Source organism: Pygocentrus nattereri, chromosome 12 (assembly GCF_015220715.1).
Source record: "Pygocentrus nattereri isolate fPygNat1 chromosome 12, fPygNat1.pri, whole genome shotgun sequence".
Lineage (NCBI taxonomy): Eukaryota > Metazoa > Chordata > Actinopteri > Characiformes > Serrasalmidae > Pygocentrus > Pygocentrus nattereri.
The window spans coordinates 40509555-40533930 of NC_051222.1; the positions used below are offsets into that span (position 1 = coordinate 40509555).

General features: G+C 33.5%; 1 protein-coding gene across 1 annotated transcript in view; it reads right to left on the minus strand.

Moving 5' to 3' along the window:
- Positions 1-4194: 4194 nt before the first annotated feature.
- The window catches only part of LOC108444077 (phospholipase A2-like), a 37814-nt gene continuing 17632 nt past the window's right edge, over positions 4195-24376 (minus strand). Inside the window, exon 4 of the mRNA XM_017725054.2 lies at positions 4195-5400. Within this exon, the coding sequence (XP_017580543.1) occupies positions 5252-5400 (149 nt within the window). The 3' untranslated portion in view covers positions 4195-5251. The remainder of the gene's footprint in view (positions 5401-24376) is intronic.

The window sequence follows — 24376 nt, forward strand, 5'->3', positions numbered from 1 at the left end:
GGCATAACACACACACACACACACACCACGCATAACACACACACACCATGCATAACACACACACACCATGCATAACACACACACACACACCACGCATAACACACACACACCACGCATAACACACACACACCACGCATAACACACACACACCATGCATAACACACACACACACACACCACGCATAACACACACACACCACGCATAACACACACACACCACGCATAACACACACACACACCCCAAGCATAACACACACACACCCCAAGCATAACACACACACCACGCATAACACACACACACACCACGCATAACACACACACACACACACACCACGCATAACACACACACACACACACCACGCATATCACACACACACACACCACGCATAACACACACACACACACACCACGCATAACACACACACACACCCCAAGCATTACACACACACCACGCATAACACACACACACACCACGCATAACACACACACACACCCCAAGCATAACACACACACCACGCATAACACACACACACCACGCATCACACACACACCACGCATAACACACACACCACGCATAACACACACACACCACGCATAACACCACGCATAACACACACACACCACGCATAACACACACACACCACGCATAACACACCACGCATAACACACACACCATGCATAACACACACACACACACACCAAGCATAACACACACACACCACGCATAACACACACACACACACACCACGCATAACACACACACACCACGCATAACAAACACACACACCACGCATAACAAACACACACACCTCGCATAACACACACACACCATGCATAACACACACACACACACACACCAAGCATAACACACACACACCACGCATAACACACACACACACACCATGCATAACACACACACACCATGCATAACACACACACACACACCAAGCATAACACACACACACCACGCATAACACACACCACGCATAACACACACACACCACGCATAACAAACACACACACCACGCATAACAAACACACACCACGCATAACACACACACACACCACGCATAACACACACACACACCAAGCATAACACACACACACCACGCATAACACACACACACCACGCATAACACACACACACACACACACCACGCATAACACACACACACACACACCACGCATAACACACACACACACACACACACACCACGCATAACACACACACACACCACGCATAACACACACACACACCACGCATAACACACACACACACACACACACCATGCATAACACACACACACACCACGCATAACACACACACACCACGCATAACACACACACACACACACACACACACACCACGCATAACACACACACACAGATGTAGACACTTTATTTACCATCCAGAACCACCAGAGAACCTACACGAGTCTCCGGAGCTTATCAGGAATGTTGATGATGGAAAACAGTGGAAAATCTGGAATAATGAGTTTTCTTTGGGGACTATTTTGCCGCACAGCGCCCTGCATGTCTCCCTCCACCATGAATGGAGTTGAAGTTCTCTAAACTCTTATAAAACAGCGTCTCAGTCATCAGGCAAAGAATTCAGAACCAGTTCATGTAGGAACTTTCTGTAGGAGCTTTTAGAGGGACGTCTGGTTCCCATCACCACCACTGTGAGGAGCTTTTAGAGGGACGTCTGGTTCCCATCACCACCACTGTGAGGAGCTTTTAGAGGGGGGACGTCTGGTTCCTATCACCACCACTGTGAACGGTTCTGACTGTTTAAATCTATCTAGAACCACACTGAGTACCGCTCCGTTTACATCTTAACTGCTTGATTATGCTGGAGTTTTGGTGGAGTTCCCCTATCAGAGCGAGTTTAAAGCTCTTTCCAGCACAGCCGGCTCTCCTGCCCACCGTCTCCACGGTAATAACACGTTGGTCGTCATCTGGGACGATGAGTATGTGCTGGGCAGGTGATGGAAAGGTGTGTACACATGAACCAGGTGAAGGGTGGCTATTATTCCTGCTTAAACACACAGCGGGCAGTTCGGCTCAGCCTCGCTATATAATCAGCACAGCTCAGTCCTCACACACAGTCTGACTCCCAGTTTCCTCGCCTTCCTCAGACTCGGCCCACCAGCTGGGACGCATTCGGGGTCTGAAGTTGGCTTCTTTGAGTTAAGCTCTGGAGCTACGAGGCTAACATAGCTAACACGTAATGGAAGCTAAGATAAATCAGCACAGTGCTGACTGTGCATCTGGCCGTGTTCAGTGTCTCTAATAGACACTGTATGAAATGGTTATCAGCTAAAACATTAACAGCACCTTAATTAGGATGCTTTTACATTTATATATATATATATATATATATATACATATACACACACTATTATTTATATATATATATATATATATATATATATATATATATATATATATATATATACATACATATACACACACACTATTATTTATATATATATATATATATATATATATATATATATATATATATATATACACACATACATATACACACACACTATTATATACATACATACATATACACACACACTATTATATATATACACATACATATATACACACACACAATTATTTATATATATATATATATATATATATTTATATACACACACACTATTTTATATATATATATACACATACATATACACACTATTATTTATATATATATAAATATATATAATAGTGTGTGTATATGTATATATAATAGTGTGTGTATATGTGTGTGTATATATATATATATATATATATATATATAAAATTGTGTGTATATATGTGTGTGTGTGTGTGTGTGTGTGTGTGTATATATATATATATATATATATATATATATATATATATATATATATATATATAAAATGATGCTACTTTAGATCTTGTTTTTCTAATGCAGATTTTAAAGGCATGCAGTGCTAATTGCTAAGATAATAAGCTGCCATCACTTGTTTAGCTACATTAGCCTTATAGCTCCAGTGTTGATTGACTACATTTGGGGGGGGAACTGGAGAAATTTGATTTATCGGATTAAGAGATGAGTTGATTCAGTCCTGCTGCAGCAAAGCGAGCAGCAAAATACTCTGAAATACTGTAACATGGTGCACGTTTGGGCGTTGTTCCCAGTTATGCTTGTAATTCTACACAAAGTTTCTTCAACGTTTTCTTTGTTTTTTCATCGCAGATTAGCTAACACATCCTCTGAAGCGCACGGACTTAAATATGGCGTTTTTCAGTGAATTTAAGCATTCGGTTTTTACATGCTTGCTTAATTTGACCAACTGGGGAAAATTAAAGCTTAAGATGTGACACTTTGTTCACATTTGTTTTGTTTCCTAAAATCTAATGTTCATAAAATAAATGAAATATTCTCACAAACGTGGGAAATACTAGGCCCCGACTTCAGAAAACAGCTAAAAGCTTTTATTTTTGTGATTTGCTAATTATTTTTTAAAAATCCAAACAGTAATGACAAGTTTAATAACTAAAAATAACCCACAATTGTTTCATTGAATTTTAGTAACATTTTCCCATTAAAAAAATCAAATTCTCAATAATGTAGCAGTTTTGTTTAAAGATGAATGTAATTTCCCTCAAAAAAAGAAGCCAGAAAAAAAATCAAATAGGAAAATAAACAGTTGAACTGCAACCCATATTGAGCTCCATCTGATCTACTAAACGATGTACATGTCATTTATCTGTGTGACTGTGTATTAAACTGTGCATTGACTGTGTCCCTGTAGAGGATGTGTAAACTTATTCACACTCAGAAAATCAACACACACATGGAATTTGTCCAGACTTTTGCACAAGAGTGTAAATTTTAAAGACGTCTTAATATCAAGTGCTTCTCTTAAGGTTATTTTGCACTTGAAACCCTCAGTAATAACCCAGTAATACGTTCCAGTGTCCTGTTCTGTTTGTGTTGTGATACTGAGTTTATTATAGAACCGTAATGCAGGTTTTTTCCGTTCAGCCTGATTCGCCCATCTGATCGTCGAATGTTAAGGGCTACGGTTTGAAGTCGGACTGTTATTGTATGAGTGTGTGTGTGTGTGTGTGTGTGTGTGTGTGTGTGTGTGTGTGTGTGTGTGTGTGTGAACGTTCATAATTCATCGTTAAGGAAGTGAAGTTCGCCGAGGCTCAGTTAGTTACGGTAAATTCTTTATTCCGTACAGGTTGTGTTCGTTATTTGTCTGTTGTAGTTTGTAATTTTGTTGATTTTATAAATGTTTATTTTTGTATTGATTCCCCTTTTTCGCTTAATGCTGAAGCAAAATGAATGACCATGTTTTTAATAAAAACAAATTGATAAAAGTGAATCGTGCTATCAGAGAATGATTTAATGTTAGTAAGAAAGAGGCTTCTATGCACTGCCCATCAAAGGTTTGCGGGAAATGTAGTTGAAGTAACTTTTTTTTGTCTAAATAATTACAGTTTTCTGTCCAAAAGTGGTTTAAAAACATAGCAACCACCTGGAATAGCCTAGAATTGCCATAGTAACAGCCTAGCAACTTCTTAGCAAAAACCTGGGATACCATCGCAACATCTTAGCAACCACCTGGCATACCATAGAAACACAATAGCAGCAGCCTAGCAACACATTAATAACCAACAGGGATACCGTAGCAATGGCCAAGCAAAATATTTGTAATCACATGGGATACAATAACAATCCTGCAACACCTTAGCAACAAGCTAGGATACCACCTGGAATACCGTTGCAGCAGCATCTTAACAACTTTGCAACCACCAGGAATATCATAGCATTAGCCTATTTACACCTTAACAACCACCCGGAATACCATAGGAACAGCCTAGTAAAACTTAAGCAACCACCTGGGATACAATAGCAACAATCCTGCAACAACTTAGCAAGCTAGGATATCACTTGGTAACCAGCTGGAATACCATCGCTGCAACCTAGCAACATGGGATACCATATCAACGACCTAGCGAAACCTTAGTAACCACCGGGGTTGGCACAGATATTTAAACATTGATACTGTTTTCCTCTAAATGAACCTGATTAGGCTTTAATGTGGGAAGATTCTGTGACCTGATAAAGAAAACATGATCATTATTATTAGAACGCCCACAAACGTCTGACGGACAGTGCGTTTCAGGAAGGACACGAGGACGTTACTCCAGAAACAGGAACTCTATAATGATGTAACTGAGGGGAATGTGTTTGTGTGTAGGCATCAGTAATAAGCACATGTTGGAAAGTCGGCTCCACAGAGGAAGCCGGGGTACACGCTGTACTCCAGGTTAAACGGAGCTTTCTTCAAACACCTTGCGACGTCTCGGTCACAGACACACAGCATCTTCTCACAGGGGTCGTCTACGTCCGCTGCACACAGACACATCACAGCCAGGTGTGAGACAGTAACATTGGCAGGATTTAATGCAGGGATGTTACTGTAAGATTTAACCACATCAAAAATTAAATACAGTGCAGAAATATTTATTTAAAGAGTGCAGCAGTGCTAAAGGATACTGAGGTGTTACTCAGTGTGACTATGATGAACTCAAATATTGTAAAATGATGTTTCATTATAAGATCTTCAGATATTAAAGAAGGTAAAGTTTAAATGTATTATGTTCAGGTTTCACTGTAAGAAGGTAAAGTTTAACTGTATTATGTTCAGGTTTCACTGTAAGAAGGTAAAGTTTTTACTGTAATATTTTGAGGTTTCACTGTAAGAAGGTAAAGTTTTTACTGTAATATTTTGAGGTTTCACTGTAAGAAGTTTCAGTTTAACTAATATTTTCAGGTTTCACTGTAAGAAGGTAAAGTTTAACTAATATTTTCAGGTTTCACTGTAAGAAGGTAAAGTTTAACTGTATTATGTTCAGGTTTCACTGTAAGAAGGTGAAGTTTTTACTGTAATATTTTGAGGTTTCACTGTAAGAAGGTAAAGTTTAACTGTAATATTTTCAGGTTTCACTGTAAAAAGTTTCAGTTTAACTGTAATATTTTGAGGTTTCACTGTAAGAAGTTTCATCCATCCCATCCATCCATTTTCTAAGCCGCTTCTCCGTCAGGGTCACGGGGGAATGCTGGAGCCTATCCCAGCAGAGGTTTCACTGTAAGAAGGTAAAGTTTTTACTGTAATATTTTGAGGTTTCACTGTAAGAAGTTTCAGTTTAACTGTAATATTTTCAGGTTTCACTGTAAGAAGGTAAAGTTTAACTGTAATATTTTCAGGTTTCACTGTAAGAAGGTAAAGTTTAACTGTAATATTTTATGGTTTCACTGTAAGAAGTTTCAGTTTAACTGTAATATTTTGAGGTTTCACTGTAAGAAGTTTCATCCATCCCATCCGTCCATTTTCTAAGCCGCTTTTCCGTCAGGGTCACGGGGGAATGCTGGAGCCTATCCCAGCAGTCTTCGGGCGGAAGGCAGGATACACCCTGGACAGGTCGCCAGTCCGTAAGAGGTTTCAGTTTAACTGTAATATTTTGAGGTTACACTGTAAGAAGTTTCAGTTTAACTAATATTTTGAGGTTTCACTCTAAGAAGGTAAAATTTAACTGTATTATGTTCAGGTTTCACTGTAAGAAGTTTCAGTTTAACTAATATTTTGAGGTTTCACTGTAAGAAGGTAAAATTTAACTGTATTATGTTCAGGTTTCACTGTAAGAAGGTAAAGTTTTTACTGTAATATTTTCAGGTTTCACTGTAAGAAGGTAAAGTTTTTACTGTAATATTTTCAGGTTTCACTGTAAGAAGTTTCAGTTTAACTGTAATATTTTCAGGTTTCACTGTAAGAAAGTAAAGTTTAACTGTATTATGTTCAGGTTTCACTGTAAGAAGGTAAAGTTTAACTAATATTTTCAGGTTTCACTGTAAGAAGGTAAAGTTTAACTGTATTATGTTCAGGTTTCACTGTAAGAAGGTAAAGTTTTTACTGTAATATTTTGAGGTTTCACTGTAAGAAGTTTCAGTTTAACTGTAATATTTTGAGGTTTCACTGTAAGAAGGTAAAGTTTAACTAATATTTTCAGGTTTCACTGTAAGAAGGTAAAGTTTAACTGTATTATGTTCAGGTTTCACTGTAAGAAGGTAAAGTTTTTACTGTAATATTTTGAGGTTTCACTGTAAGAAGTTTCAGTTTAACTAATATTTTCAGGTTTCACTGTAAGAAGGTAAAGTTTAACTAATATTTTCAGGTTTCACTGTAAGAAGGTAAAGTTTAACTGTATTATGTTCAGGTTTCACTGTAAGAAGGTAAAGATTTTACTGTAATATTTTCAGGTTTCACTGTAAGAAGGTAAAGTTTAACTGTAACATTTTCAGGTTTCACTGTAAGAAGGTGAAGTTTAACTAATATTTTCAGGTTTCACTGTAAGAAGTTTCAGTTTAACTGTAATATTTTGAGGTTTTACTGTAAGAAGTTTCAGTTTAACTGTAATATTTTGAGGTTTCACTGTAAGAAGTTTCAGTTTAACTGTAATATTTTGAGGTTTCACTGTAAGAAGTTTCATCCATCCCATCCATCCATTTTCTAAGCCGCTTCTCCGTCAGGGTCACGGGGGAATGCTGGAGCCTATCCCAGCAGTCTTCGGGCGGAAGGCAGGATACACCTTGGACAGGTTGCCAGTCCGTAAGAAGTTTCAGTTTAACTGTAATATTTTGAGGTTTCACTGTAAGAAGTTTCAGTTTAACTAATATTTTGAGGTTTCACTGTAAGAAGGTAAAATTTAACTGTATTATGTTCAGGTTTCACTGTAAGAAATTTCAGTTTAACTACTATTTTCAGGTTTCACTGTAAGAAGGTAAAGTTTAACTGTATTATGTTCAGTTTTCACTGTAAGAAGGTAAAGTTTAACTGTATTATGTTCAGGTTTCACTGTAAGAAGGTAAAGTTTAACTGTAATATTTTGAAGTTTCACTGTAAGAAGGTAAAGTTTAACTAATATTTTCAGGTTTCACTGTAAGAAGGTAAAGTTTAACTGTAATATTTTGAAGTTTCACTGTAAGAAGGTAAAGTTTAACTAATATTTTCAGGTTTCACTGTAAGAAGTTTCAGTTTAACTGTAATATTTTCAGGTTTCACTGTAAGAAGGTAAAGTTTAACTGTAATATTTTGAAGTTTCACTGTAAGAAGGTAAAGTTTAACTAATATTTTGAGGTTTCACTGTAAGAAGGTAAAGTTTAACTGTAATATTTTGAAGTTTCACTGTAAGAAGGTAAAGTTTAACTGTAATATTTTGAAGTTTCACTGTAAGAAGGTAAAGTTTAACTAATATTTTCAGGTTTCACTGTAAGAAGTTTCAGTTTAACTGTAATATTTTCAGGTTTCACTGTAAGAAGGTAAAGTTTAACTGTAATATTTTGAAGTTTCACTGTAAGAAGGTAAAGTTTAACTAATATTTTGAGGTTTCACTGTAAGAAGGTAAAGTTTAACTAATATTTTGAGGTTTCACTGTAAGAAGGTAAAGTTTAACTGTAATATTTTGAAGTTTCACTGTAAGAAGGTAAAGTTTAACTAATATTTTCAGGTTTCACTGTAAGAAGGTAAAGTTTAACTGTAATATTTTGAAGTTTCACTGTAAGAAGGTAAAGTTTAACTAATATTTTCAGGTTTCACTGTAAGAAGTTTCAGTTTAACTGTAATATTTTCAGGTTTCACTGTAAGAAGGTAAAGTTTAACTGTAATATTTTGAAGTTTCACTGTAAGAAGGTAAAGTTTAACTAATATTTTGAGGTTTCACTGTAAGAAGGTAAAGTTTAACTGTAATATTTTGAAGTTTCACTGTAAGAAGGTAAAGTTTAACTAATATTTTCAGGTTTCACTGTAAGAAGGTAAAGTTTAACTGTAATATTTTGAAGTTTCACTGTAAGAAGGTAAAGTTTAACTAATATTTTCAGGTTTCACTGTAAGAAGTTTCAGTTTAACTGTAATATTTTCAGGTTTCACTGTAAGAAGGTAAAGTTTAACTGTATTATGTTCAGGTTTCACTGTAAGAAAGTACAGTTTAACTAATATTTTCAGGTTTCACTGTAAGAAGGTAAAGTTTAACTGTATTATGTTCAGGTTTCACTGTAAGAAGGTAAAGTTTTTACTGTAATATTTTGAGGTTTCACTGTAAGAAGTTTCAGTTTAACTGTAATATTTTGAGGTTTCACTGTAAGAAGTTTCAGTTTAACTGTAATATTTTGAGGTTTCACTGTAAGAAGGTAAAGTTTACCTGTAATATTTTCAGGTTTCACTGTAAGAAGGTAAGGTTTAACTGTAATATTTTCAGGATTCACTGTAAGAAGTTTCAGTTTAACTGTAATATTTTGAGGTTTCACTGTAAGAAGGTATAGTTTAACTGTAATATTTTGAGGTTTCACTGTAAGAAGGTAAAGTTTAACTGTAATATTTTCAGGTTTCACTGTAAGAAGGTAAAGTTTAACTAATATTTTCAGGTTTCACTGTAAGAAGGTAAAGTTTAACTGTAATATTTTGAGGTTTCACTGTAAGAAGTTTCATCCATCCCATCCATCCATTTTCTAAGCCGCTTCTCCGTCAGGGTCACGGGGGAATGCTGGAGCCTATCCCAGCAGAGGTTTCACTGTAAGAAGGTAAAGTTTTTACTGTAATATTTTGAGGTTTCACTGTAAGAAGTTTCAGTTTAACTGTAATATTTTCAGGTTTCACTGTAAGAAGGTAAAGTTTAACTGTAATATTTTCAGGTTTCACTGTAAGAAGGTAAAGTTTAACTGTAATATTTTATGGTTTCACTGTAAGAAGTTTCAGTTTAACTGTAATATTTTGAGGTTTCACTGTAAGAAGTTTCATCCATCCCATCCGTCCATTTTCTAAGCCGCTTTTCCGTCAGGGTCACGGGGGAATGCTGGAGCCTATCCCAGCAGTCTTCGGGCGGAAGGCAGGATACACCCTGGACAGGTCGCCAGTCCGTAAGAGGTTTCAGTTTAACTGTAATATTTTGAGGTTACACTGTAAGAAGTTTCAGTTTAACTAATATTTTGAGGTTTCACTCTAAGAAGGTAAAATTTAACTGTATTATGTTCAGGTTTCACTGTAAGAAGTTTCAGTTTAACTAATATTTTGAGGTTTCACTGTAAGAAGGTAAAATTTAACTGTATTATGTTCAGGTTTCACTGTAAGAAGGTAAAGTTTTTACTGTAATATTTTCAGGTTTCACTGTAAGAAGGTAAAGTTTTTACTGTAATATTTTCAGGTTTCACTGTAAGAAGTTTCAGTTTAACTGTAATATTTTCAGGTTTCACTGTAAGAAAGTAAAGTTTAACTGTATTATGTTCAGGTTTCACTGTAAGAAGGTAAAGTTTAACTAATATTTTCAGGTTTCACTGTAAGAAGGTAAAGTTTAACTGTATTATGTTCAGGTTTCACTGTAAGAAGGTAAAGTTTTTACTGTAATATTTTGAGGTTTCACTGTAAGAAGTTTCAGTTTAACTGTAATATTTTGAGGTTTCACTGTAAGAAGGTAAAGTTTAACTAATATTTTCAGGTTTCACTGTAAGAAGGTAAAGTTTAACTGTATTATGTTCAGGTTTCACTGTAAGAAGGTAAAGTTTTTACTGTAATATTTTGAGGTTTCACTGTAAGAAGTTTCGGTTTAACTAATATTTTCAGGTTTCACTGTAAGAAGGTAAAGTTTAACTAATATTTTCAGGTTTCACTGTAAGAAGGTAAAGTTTAACTGTATTATGTTCAGGTTTCACTGTAAGAAGGTAAAGATTTTACTGTAATATTTTCAGGTTTCACTGTAAGAAGGTAAAGTTTAACTGTAACATTTTCAGGTTTCACTGTAAGAAGGTGAAGTTTAACTAATATTTTCAGGTTTCACTGTAAGAAGTTTCAGTTTAACTGTAATATTTTGAGGTTTTACTGTAAGAAGTTTCAGTTTAACTGTAATATTTTGAGGTTTCACTGTAAGAAGTTTCAGTTTAACTGTAATATTTTGAGGTTTCACTGTAAGAAGTTTCATCCATCCCATCCGTCCATTTTCTAAGCCGCTTTTCCGTCAGGGTCACGGGGGAATGCTGGAGCCTATCCCAGCAGTCTTCGGGCGGAAGGCAGGATACACCCTGGACAGGTCGCCAGTCCGTAAGAGGTTTCAGTTTAACTGTAATATTTTGAGGTTACACTGTAAGAAGTTTCAGTTTAACTAATATTTTGAGGTTTCACTCTAAGAAGGTAAAATTTAACTGTATTATGTTCAGGTTTCACTGTAAGAAGTTTCAGTTTAACTAATATTTTGAGGTTTCACTGTAAGAAGGTAAAATTTAACTGTATTATGTTCAGGTTTCACTGTAAGAAGGTAAAGTTTTTACTGTAATATTTTCAGGTTTCACTGTAAGAAGGTAAAGTTTTTACTGTAATATTTTCAGGTTTCACTGTAAGAAGTTTCAGTTTAACTGTAATATTTTCAGGTTTCACTGTAAGAAAGTAAAGTTTAACTGTATTATGTTCAGGTTTCACTGTAAGAAGGTAAAGTTTAACTAATATTTTCAGGTTTCACTGTAAGAAGGTAAAGTTTAACTGTATTATGTTCAGGTTTCACTGTAAGAAGGTAAAGTTTTTACTGTAATATTTTGAGGTTTCACTGTAAGAAGTTTCAGTTTAACTGTAATATTTTGAGGTTTCACTGTAAGAAGGTAAAGTTTAACTAATATTTTCAGGTTTCACTGTAAGAAGGTAAAGTTTAACTGTATTATGTTCAGGTTTCACTGTAAGAAGGTAAAGTTTTTACTGTAATATTTTGAGGTTTCACTGTAAGAAGTTTCAGTTTAACTAATATTTTCAGGTTTCACTGTAAGAAGGTAAAGTTTAACTAATATTTTCAGGTTTCACTGTAAGAAGGTAAAGTTTAACTGTATTATGTTCAGGTTTCACTGTAAGAAGGTAAAGATTTTACTGTAATATTTTCAGGTTTCACTGTAAGAAGGTAAAGTTTAACTGTAACATTTTCAGGTTTCACTGTAAGAAGGTGAAGTTTAACTAATATTTTCAGGTTTCACTGTAAGAAGTTTCAGTTTAACTGTAATATTTTGAGGTTTTACTGTAAGAAGTTTCAGTTTAACTGTAATATTTTGAGGTTTCACTGTAAGAAGTTTCAGTTTAACTGTAATATTTTGAGGTTTCACTGTAAGAAGTTTCATCCATCCCATCCGTCCATTTTCTAAGCCGCTTTTCCGTCAGGGTCACGGGGGAATGCTGGAGCCTATCCCAGCAGTCTTCGGGCGGAAGGCAGGATACACCCTGGACAGGTCGCCAGTCCATAAGAGGTTTCAGTTTAACTGTAATATTTTGAGGTTACACTGTAAGAAGTTTCAGTTTAACTAATATTTTGAGGTTTCACTCTAAGAAGGTAAAATTTAACTGTATTATGTTCAGGTTTCACTGTAAGAAATTTCAGTTTAACTAATATTTTGAGGTTTCACTGTAAGAAGGTAAAATTTAACTGTATTATGTTCAGGTTTCACTGTAAGAAGGTAAAGTTTTTACTGTAATATTTTCAGGTTTCACTGTAAGAAGGTAAAGTTTTTACTGTAATATTTTCAGGTTTCACTGTAAGAAGTTTCAGTTTAACTGTAATATTTTCAGGTTTCACTGTAAGAAAGTAAAGTTTAACTGTATTATGTTCAGGTTTCACTGTAAGAAGGTAAAGTTTAACTAATATTTTCAGGTTTCACTGTAAGAAGGTAAAGTTTAACTGTATTATGTTCAGGTTTCACTGTAAGAAGGTAAAGTTTTTACTGTAATATTTTGAGGTTTCACTGTAAGAAGTTTCAGTTTAACTGTAATATTTTGAGGTTTCACTGTAAGAAGGTAAAGTTTAACTAATATTTTCAGGTTTCACTGTAAGAAGGTAAAGTTTAACTGTATTATGTTCAGGTTTCACTGTAAGAAGGTAAAGTTTTTACTGTAATATTTTGAGGTTTCACTGTAAGAAGTTTCAGTTTAACTAATATTTTCAGGTTTCACTGTAAGAAGGTAAAGTTTAACTAATATTTTCAGGTTTCACTGTAAGAAGGTAAAGTTTAACTGTATTATGTTCAGGTTTCACTGTAAGAAGGTAAAGATTTTACTGTAATATTTTCAGGTTTCACTGTAAGAAGGTAAAGTTTAACTGTAACATTTTCAGGTTTCACTGTAAGAAGGTGAAGTTTAACTAATATTTTCAGGTTTCACTGTAAGAAGTTTCAGTTTAACTGTAATATTTTGAGGTTTTACTGTAAGAAGTTTCAGTTTAACTGTAATATTTTGAGGTTTCACTGTAAGAAGTTTCAGTTTAACTGTAATATTTTGAGGTTTCACTGTAAGAAGTTTCATCCATCCCATCCGTCCATTTTCTAAGCCGCTTTTCCGTCAGGGTCACGGGGGAATGCTGGAGCCTATCCCAGCAGTCTTCGGGCGGAAGGCAGGATACACCCTGGACAGGTCGCCAGTCCATAAGAGGTTTCAGTTTAACTGTAATATTTTGAGGTTACACTGTAAGAAGTTTCAGTTTAACTAATATTTTGAGGTTTCACTCTAAGAAGGTAAAATTTAACTGTATTATGTTCAGGTTTCACTGTAAGAAGTTTCAGTTTAACTAATATTTTGAGGTTTCACTGTAAGAAGGTAAAATTTAACTGTATTATGTTCAGGTTTCACTGTAAGAAGGTAAAATTTAACTGTATTATGTTCAGGTTTCACTGTAAGAAATTTCAGTTTAACTAATATTTTGAGGTTTCACTGTAAGAAGGTAAAATTTAACTGTATTATGTTCAGGTTTCACTGTAAGAAGGTAAAGTTTTTACTGTAATATTTTCAGGTTTCACTGTAAGAAGGTAAAGTTTTTACTGTAATATTTTCAGGTTTCACTGTAAGAAGTTTCAGTTTAACTGTAATATTTTCAGGTTTCACTGTAAGAAAGTAAAGTTTAACTGTATTATGTTCAGGTTTCACTGTAAGAAGGTAAAGTTTAACTAATATTTTCAGGTTTCACTGTAAGAAGGTAAAGTTTAACTGTATTATGTTCAGGTTTCACTGTAAGAAGGTAAAGTTTTTACTGTAATATTTTGAGGTTTCACTGTAAGAAGTTTCAGTTTAACTGTAATATTTTGAGGTTTCACTGTAAGAAGGTAAAGTTTAACTAATATTTTCAGGTTTCACTGTAAGAAGGTAAAGTTTAACTGTATTATGTTCAGGTTTCACTGTAAGAAGGTAAAGTTTTTACTGTAATATTTTGAGGTTTCACTGTAAGAAGTTTCAGTTTAACTAATATTTTCAGGTTTCACTGTAAGAAGGTAAAGTTTAACTAATATTTTCAGGTTTCACTGTAAGAAGGTAAAGTTTAACTGTATTATGTTCAGGTTTCACTGTAAGAAGGTAAAGATTTTACTGTAATATGTTCAGGTTTCACTGTAAGAAGGTAAAGTTTAACTGTAACATTTTCAGGTTTCACTGTAAGAAGGTGAAGTTTAACTAATATTTTCAGGTTTCACTGTAAGAAGTTTCAGTTTAACTGTAATATTTTGAGGTTTTACTGTAAGAAGTTTCAGTTTAACTGTAATATTTTGAGGTTTCACTGTAAGAAGTTTCAGTTTAACTGTAATATTTTGAGGTTTCACTGTAAGAAGTTTCATCCATCCCATCCGTCCATTTTCTAAGCCGCTTTTCCGTCAGGGTCACGGGGGAATGCTGGAGCCTATCCCAGCAGTCTTCGGGCGGAAGGCAGGATACACCCTGGACAGGTCGCCAGTCCATAAGAGGTTTCAGTTTAACTGTAATATTTTGAGGTTACACTGTAAGAAGTTTCAGTTTAACTAATATTTTGAGGTTTCACTCTAAGAAGGTAAAATTTAACTGTATTATGTTCAGGTTTCACTGTAAGAAGTTTCAGTTTAACTAATATTTTGAGGTTTCACTGTAAGAAGGTAAAATTTAACTGTATTATGTTCAGGTTTCACTGTAAGAAGGTAAAGTTTTTACTGTAATATTTTCAGGTTTCACTGTAAGAAGGTAAAGTTTTTACTGTAATATTTTCAGGTTTCACTGTAAGAAGTTTCAGTTTAACTGTAATATTTTCAGGTTTCACTGTAAGAAAGTAAAGTTTAACTGTATTATGTTCAGGTTTCACTGTAAGAAGGTAAAGTTTAACTAATATTTTCAGGTTTCACTGTAAGAAGGTAAAGTTTAACTGTATTATGTTCAGGTTTCACTGTAAGAAGGTAAAGTTTTTACTGTAATATTTTGAGGTTTCACTGTAAGAAGTTTCAGTTTAACTGTAATATTTTCAGGTTTCACTGTAAGAAGGTAAAGTTTAACTGTAACATTTTCAGGTTTCACTGTAAGAAGGTAAAGTTTAACTGTAATATTTTATGGTTTCACTGTAAGAAGTTTCAGTTTAACTGTAATATTTTGAGGTTTCACTGTAAGAAGTTTCATCCATCCCATCCGTCCATTTTCTAAGCCGCTTTTCCGTCAGGGTCACGGGGGAATGCTGGAGCCTATCCCAGCAGTCTTCGGGCGGAAGGCAGGATACACCCTGGACAGGTCGCCAGTCCGTAAGAGGTTTCAGTTTAACTGTAATATTTTGAGGTTACACTGTAAGAAGTTTCAGTTTAACTAATATTTTGAGGTTTCACTCTAAGAAGGTAAAATTTAACTGTATTATGTTCAGGTTTCACTGTAAGAAGTTTCAGTTTAACTAATATTTTGAGGTTTCACTGTAAGAAGGTAAAATTTAACTGTATTATGTTCAGGTTTCACTGTAAGAAGGTAAATTTTTTCTGTAATATTTTCAGGTTTCACTGTAAGAAGGTAAAGTTTTTACTGTAATATTTTCAGGTTTCACTGTAAGAAGTTTCAGTTTAACTGTAATATTTTCAGGTTTCACTGTAAGAAAGTAAAGTTTAACTGTATTATGTTCAGGTTTCACTGTAAGAAGGTAAAGTTTAACTAATATTTTCAGGTTTCACTGTAAGAAGGTAAAGTTTAACTGTATTATGTTCAGGTTTCACTGTAAGAAGGTAAAGTTTTTACTGTAATATTTTGAGGTTTCACTGTAAGAAGTTTCAGTTTAACTGTAATATTTTGAGGTTTCACTGTAAGAAGGTAAAGTTTAACTAATATTTTCAGGTTTCACTGTAAGAAGGTAAAGTTTAACTGTATTATGTTCAGGTTTCACTGTAAGAAGGTAAAGTTTTTACTGTAATATTTTGAGGTTTCACTGTAAGAAGTTTCGGTTTAACTAATATTTTCAGGTTTCACTGTAAGAAGGTAAAGTTTAACTAATATTTTCAGGTTTCACTGTAAGAAGGTAAAGTTTAACTGTATTATGTTCAGGTTTCACTGTAAGAAGGTAAAGATTTTACTGTAATATTTTCAGGTTTCACTGTAAGAAGGTAAAGTTTAACTGTAACATTTTCAGGTTTCACTGTAAGAAGGTGAAGTTTAACTAATATTTTCAGGTTTCACTGTAAGAAGTTTCAGTTTAACTGTAATATTTTGAGGTTTTACTGTAAGAAGTTTCAGTTTAACTGTAATATTTTGAGGTTTCACTGTAAGAAGTTTCAGTTTAACTGTAATATTTTGAGGTTTCACTGTAAGAAGTTTCATCCATCCCATCCGTCCATTTTCTAAGCCGCTTTTCCGTCAGGGTCACGGGGGAATGCTGGAGCCTATCCCAGCAGTCTTCGGGCGGAAGGCAGGATACACCCTGGACAGGTCGCCAGTCCGTAAGAGGTTTCAGTTTAACTGTAATATTTTGAGGTTACACTGTAAGAAGTTTCAGTTTAACTAATATTTTGAGGTTTCACTCTAAGAAGGTAAAATTTAACTGTATTATGTTCAGGTTTCACTGTAAGAAGTTTCAGTTTAACTAATATTTTGAGGTTTCACTGTAAGAAGGTAAAATTTAACTGTATTATGTTCAGGTTTCACTGTAAGAAGGTAAAGTTTTTACTGTAATATTTTCAGGTTTCACTGTAAGAAGGTAAAGTTTTTACTGTAATATTTTCAGGTTTCACTGTAAGAAGTTTCAGTTTAACTGTAATATTTTCAGGTTTCACTGTAAGAAAGTAAAGTTTAACTGTATTATGTTCAGGTTTCACTGTAAGAAGGTAAAGTTTAACTAATATTTTCAGGTTTCACTGTAAGAAGGTAAAGTTTAACTGTATTATGTTCAGGTTTCACTGTAAGAAGGTAAAGTTTTTACTGTAATATTTTGAGGTTTCACTGTAAGAAGTTTCAGTTTAACTGTAATATTTTGAGGTTTCACTGTAAGAAGGTAAAGTTTAACTAATATTTTCAGGTTTCACTGTAAGAAGGTAAAGTTTAACTGTATTATGTTCAGGTTTCACTGTAAGAAGGTAAAGTTTTTACTGTAATATTTTGAGGTTTCACTGTAAGAAGTTTCAGTTTAACTAATATTTTCAGGTTTCACTGTAAGAAGGTAAAGTTTAACTAATATTTTCAGGTTTCACTGTAAGAAGGTAAAGTTTAACTGTATTATGTTCAGGTTTCACTGTAAGAAGGTAAATATTTTACTGTAATATTTTCAGGTTTCACTGTAAGAAGGTAAAGTTTAACTGTAACATTTTCAGGTTTCACTGTAAGAAGTTTCAGTTTAACTGTAATATTTTGAGGTTTTACTGTAAGAAGTTTCAGTTTAACTGTAATATTTTGAGGTTTCACTGTAAGAAGTTTCAGTTTAACTGTAATATTTTGAGGTTTCACTGTAAGAAGTTTCATCCATCCCATCCGTCCATTTTCTAAGCCGCTTTTCCGTCAGGGTCACGGGGGAATGCTGGAGCCTATCCCAGCAGTCTTCGGGCGGAAGGCAGGATACACCCTGGACAGGTCGCCAGTCCGTAAGAGGTTTCAGTTTAACTGTAATATTTTGAGGTTACACTGTAAGAAGTTTCAGTTTAACTAATATTTTGAGGTTTCACTCTAAGAAGGTAAAATTTAACTGTATTATGTTCAGGTTTCACTGTAAGAAGTTTCAGTTTAACTAATATTTTCAGGTTTCACTGTAAGAAGGTAAAATTTAACTGTATTATGTTCAGGTTTCACTGTAAGAAGGTAAAATTTAACTGTATTATGTTCAGGTTTCACTGTAAGAAGGTAAAGTTTTTACTGTAATATTTTCAGGTTTCACTGTAAGAAGGTAAAGTTTTTACTGTAATATTTTCAGGTTTCACTGTAAGAAGTTTCAGTTTAACTGTAATATTTTCAGGTTTCACTGTAAGAAAGTAAAGTTTAACTGTATTATGTTCAGGTTTCACTGTAAGAAGGTAAAGTTTAACTAATATTTTCAGGTTTCACTGTAAGAAGGTAAAGTTTAACTGTATTATGTTCAGGTTTCACTGTAAGAAGGTAAAGTTTTTACTGTAATATTTTGAGGTTTCACTGTAAGAAGTTTCAGTTTAACTGTAATATTTTGAGGTTTCACTGTAAGAAGGTAAAGTTTAACTAATATTTTCAGGTTTCACTGTAAGAAGGTAAAGTTTAACTGTATTATGTTCAGGTTTCACTGTAAGAAGGTAAAGTTTTTACTGTAATATTTTGAGGTTTCACTGTAAGAAGTTTCAGTTTAACTAATATTTTCAGGTTTCACTGTAAGAAGGTAAAGTTTAACTAATATTTTCAGGTTTCACTGTAAGAAGGTAAAGTTTAACTGTATTATGTTCAGGTTTCACTGTAAGAAGGTAAAGATTTTACTGTAATATTTTCAGGTTTCACTGTAAGAAGGTAAAGTTTAACTGTAACATTTTCAGGTTTCACTGTAAGAAGGTGAAGTTTAACTAATATTTTCAGGTTTCACTGTAAGAAGTTTCAGTTTAACTGTAATATTTTGAGGTTTTACTGTAAGAAGTTTCAGTTTAACTGTAATATTTTGAGGTTTCACTGTAAGAAGTTTCAGTTTAACTGTAATATTTTGAGGTTTCACTGTAAGAAGTTTCATCCATCCCATCCGTCCATTTTCTAAGCCGCTTTTCCGTCAGGGTCACGGGGGAATGCTGGAGCCTATCCCAGCAGTCTTCGGGCGGAAGGCAGGATACACCCTGGACAGGTCGCCAGTCCATAAGAGGTTTCAGTTTAACTGTAATATTTTGAGGTTACACTGTAAGAAGTTTCAGTTTAACTAATATTTTGAGGTTTCACTCTAAGAAGGTAAAATTTAACTGTATTATGTTCAGGTTTCACTGTAAGAAGTTTCAGTTTAACTAATATTTTGAGGTTTCACTGTAAGAAGAGAAAATTTAACTGTATTATGTTCAGGTTTCACTGTAAGAAGGTAAAGTTTTTACTGTAATATTTTCAGGTTTCACTGTAAGAAGGTAAAGTTTTTACTGTAATATTTTCAGGTTTCACTGTAAGAAGTTTCAGTTTAACTGTAATATTTTCAGGTTTCACTGTAAGAAAGTAAAGTTTAACTGTATTATGTTCAGGTTTCACTGTAAGAAGGTAAAGTTTAACTAATATTTTCAGGTTTCACTGTAAGAAGGTAAAGTTTAACTGTATTATGTTCAGGTTTCACTGTAAGAAGGTAAAGTTTTTACTGTAATATTTTGAGGTTTCACTGTAAGAAGTTTCAGTTTAACTGTAATATTTTGAGGTTTCACTGTAAGAAGGTAAAGTTTAACTAATATTTTCAGGTTTCACTGTAAGAAGGTAAAGTTTAACTGTATTATGTTCAGGTTTCACTGTAAGAAGGTAAAATTTAACTGTATTATGTTCAGGTTTCACTGTAAGAAGGTAAAGTTTTTACTGTAATATTTTCAGGTTTCACTGTAAGAAGGTAAAGTTTTTACTGTAATATTTTCAGGTTTCACTGTAAGAAGTTTCAGTTTAACTGTAATATTTTCAGGTTTCACTGTAAGAAAGTAAAGTTTAACTGTATTATGTTCAGGTTTCACTGTAAGAAGGTAAAGTTTAACTAATATTTTCAGGTTTCACTGTAAGAAGGTAAAGTTTAACTGTATTATGTTCAGGTTTCACTGTAAGAAGGTAAAGTTTTTACTGTAATATTTTGAGGTTTCACTGTAAGAAGTTTCAGTTTAACTGTAATATTTTGAGGTTTCACTGTAAGAAGGTAAAGTTTAACTAATATTTTCAGGTTTCACTGTAAGAAGGTAAAGTTTAACTGTATTATGTTCAGGTTTCACTGTAAGAAGGTAAAGTTTTTACTGTAATATTTTGAGGTTTCACTGTAAGAAGTTTCAGTTTAACTAATATTTTCAGGTTTCACTGTAAGAAGGTAAAGTTTAACTAATATTTTCAGGTTTCACTGTAAGAAGGTAAAGTTTAACTGTATTATGTTCAGGTTTCACTGTAAGAAGGTAAAGATTTTACTGTAATATTTTCAAGTTTCACTGTAAGAAGGTAAAGTTTAACTGTAACATTTTCAGGTTTCACTGTAAGAAGGTGAAGTTTAACTAATATTTTCAGGTTTCACTGTAAGAAGTTTCAGTTTAACTGTAATATTTTGAGGTTTTACTGTAAGAAGTTTCAGTTTAACTGTAATATTTTGAGGTTTCACTGTAAGAAGTTTCAGTTTAACTGTAATATTTTGAGGTTTCACTGTAAGAAGTTTCATCCATCCCATCCGTCCATTTTCTAAGCCGCTTTTCCGTCAGGGTCACGGGGGAATGCTGGAGCCTATCCCAGCAGTCTTCGGGCGGAAGGCAGGATACACCCTGGACAGGTCGCCAGTCCATAAGAGGTTTCAGTTTAACTGTAATATTTTGAGGTTACACTGTAAGAAGTTTCAGTTTAACTAATATTTTGAGGTTTCACTCTAAGAAGGTAAAATTTAACTGTATTATGTTCAGGTTTCACTGTAAGAAGTTTCAGTTTAACTAATATTTTGAGGTTTCACTGTAAGAAGAGAAAATTTAACTGTATTATGTTCAGGTTTCACTGTAAGAAGGTAAAGTTTTTACTGTAATATTTTCAGGTTTCACTGTAAGAAGGTAAAGTTTTTACTGTAATATTTTCAGGTTTCACTGTAAGAAGTTTCAGTTTAACTGTAATATTTTCAGGTTTCACTGTAAGAAAGTAAAGTTTAACTGTATTATGTTCAGGTTTCACTGTAAGAAGGTAAAGTTTAACTAATATTTTCAGGTTTCACTGTAAGAAGGTAAAGTTTAACTGTATTATGTTCAGGTTTCACTGTAAGAAGGTAAAGTTTTTACTGTAATATTTTGAGGTTTCACTGTAAGAAGTTTCAGTTTAACTGTAATATTTTGAGGTTTCACTGTAAGAAGGTAAAGTTTAACTAATATTTTCAGGTTTCACTGTAAGAAGGTAAAGTTTAACTGTATTATGTTCAGGTTTCACTGTAAGAAGGTAAAATTTAACTGTATTATGTTCAGGTTTCACTGTAAGAAGGTAAAGTTTTTACTGTAATATTTTCAGGTTTCACTGTAAGAAGGTAAAGTTTTTACTGTAATATTTTCAGGTTTCACTGTAAGAAGTTTCAGTTTAACTGTAATATTTTCAGGTTTCACTGTAAGAAAGTAAAGTTTAACTGTATTATGTTCAGGTTTCACTGTAAGAAGGTAAAGTTTAACTAATATTTTCAGGTTTCACTGTAAGAAGGTAAAGTTTAACTGTATTATGTTCAGGTTTCACTGTAAGAAGGTAAAGTTTTTACTGTAATATTTTGAGGTTTCACTGTAAGAAGTTTCAGTTTAACTGTAATATTTTGAGGTTTCACTGTAAGAAGGTAAAGTTTAACTAATATTTTCAGGTTTCACTGTAAGAAGGTAAAGTTTAACTGTATTATGTTCAGGTTTCACTGTAAGAAGGTAAAGTTTTTACTGTAATATTTTGAGGTTTCACTGTAAGAAGTTTCAGTTTAACTAATATTTTCAGGTTTCACTGTAAGAAGGTAAAGTTTAACTAATATTTTCAGGTTTCACTGTAAGAAGGTAAAGTTTAACTGTATTATGTTCAGGTTTCACTGTAAGAAGGTAAAGATTTTACTGTAATATTTTCAAGTTTCACTGTAAGAAGGTAAAGTTTAACTGTAACATTTTCAGGTTTCACTGTAAGAAGGTGAAGTTTAACTAATATTTTCAGGTTTCACTGTAAGAAGTTTCAGTTTAACTGTAATATTTTGAGGTTTTACTGTAAGAAGTTTCAGTTTAAATGTAATATTTTGAGGTTTCACTGTAAGAAGTTTCAGTTTAACTGTAATATTTTGAGGTTTCACTGTAAGAAGTTTCATCCATCCCATCCGTCCATTTTCTAAGCCGCTTTTCCGTCAGGGTCACGGGGGAATGCTGGAGCCTATCCCAGCAGTCTTCGGGCGCAAGGCAGGATACACCCTGGACAGGTCGCCAGTCCATAAGAGGTTTCAGTTTAACTGTAATATTTTGAGGTTACACTGTAAGAAGTTTCAGTTTAACTAATATTTTGAGGTTTCACTCTAAGAAGGTAAAATTTAACTGTATTATGTTCAGGTTTCACTGTAAGAAGTTTCAGTTTAACTAATATTTTGAGGTTTCACTGTAAGAAGATAAAATTTAACTGTATTATGTTCAGGTTTCACTGTAAGAAGGTAAAGTTTTTACTGTAATATTTTCAGGTTTCACTGTAAGAAGGTAAAGTTTTTACTGTAATATTTTCAGGTTTCACTGTAAGAAGTTTCAGTTTAACTGTAATATTTTCAGGTTTCACTGTAAGAAAGTAAAGTTTAACTGTATTATGTTCAGGTTTCACTGTAAGAAGGTAAAGTTTAACTAATATTTTCAGGTTTCACTGTAAGAAGGTAAAGTTTAACTGTATTATGTTCAGGTTTCACTGTAAGAAGGTAAAGTTTTTACTGTAATATTTTGAGGTTTCACTGTAAGAAGTTTCAGTTTAACTGTAATATTTTGAGGTTTCACTGTAAGAAGGTAAAGTTTAACTAATATTTTCAGGTTTCACTGTAAGAAGGTAAAGTTTAACTGTATTATGTTCAGGTTTCACTGTAAGAAGGTAAAGTTTTTACTGTAATATTTTCAGGTTTCACTGTAAGAAGTTTCAGTTTAACTAATATTTTCAGGTTTCACTGTAAGAAGGTAAAGTTTAACTAATATTTTCAGGTTTCACTGTAAGAAGGTAAAGTTTAACTGTATTATGTTCAGGTTTCACTGTAAGAAGGTAAAGATTTTACTGTAATATTTTCAGGTTTCACTGTAAGAAGGTAAAGTTTAACTGTAACATTTTCAGGTTTCACTGTAAGAAGGTGAAGTTTAACTAATATTTTCAGGTTTCACTGTAAGAAGTTTCAGTTTAACTGTAATATTTTGAGGTTTTACTGTAAGAAGTTTCAGTTTAACTGTAATATTTTGAGGTTTCACTGTAAGAAGTTTCAGTTTAAATGTAATATTTTGAGGTTTCACTGTAAGAAGTTTCATCCATCCCATCCATCCATTTTCTAAGCCGCTTCTCCGTCAGGGTCACGGGGGAATGCTGGAGCCTATCCCAGCAGTCTTCGGGCGGAAGGCAGGATACACCTTGGACAGGTTGCCAGTCCGTAAGAAGTTTCAGTTTAACTGTAATATTTTGAGGTTTCACTGTAAGAAGTTTCAGTTTAACTAATATTTTGAGGTTTCACTGTAAGAAGGTAAAATTTAACTGTATTATGTTCAGGTTTCACTGTAAGAAATTTCAGTTTAACTACTATTTTCAGGTTTCACTGTAAGAAGGTAAAGTTTAACTGTATTATGTTCAGTTTTCACTGTAAGAAGGTAAAGTTTAACTGTATTATGTTCAGGTTTCACTGTAAGAAGGTAAAGTTTAACTGTAATATTTTGAAGTTTCACTGTAAGAAGGTAAAGTTTAACTAATATTTTCAGGTTTCACTGTCAGAAGTTTCAGTTTAACTGTAATATTTTCAGGTTTCACTGTAAGAAGGTAAAGTTTAACTGTAATATTTTGAAGTTTCACTGTAAGAAGGTAAAGTTTAACTAATATTTTGAGGTTTCACTGTAAGAAGGTAAAGTTTAACTGTAATATTTTGAAGTTTCACTGTAAGAAGGTAAAGTTTAACTGTAATATTCTGAAGTTTCACTGTAAGAAGGTTAAGTTTAACTAATATTTTCAGGTTTCACTGTAAGAAGTTTCAGTTTAACTGTAATATTTTCAGGTTTCACTGTAAGAAGGTAAAGTTTAACTGTAATATTTTGAAGTTTCACTGTAAGAAGGTAAAGTTTAACTAATATTTTGAGGTTTCACTGTAAGAAGGTAAAGTTTAACTGTAATATTTTGAAGTTTCACTGTAAGAAGGTAAAGTTTAACTAATATTTTCAGGTTTCACTGTAAGAAGGTAAAGTTTAACTGTAATATTTTGAAGTTTCACTG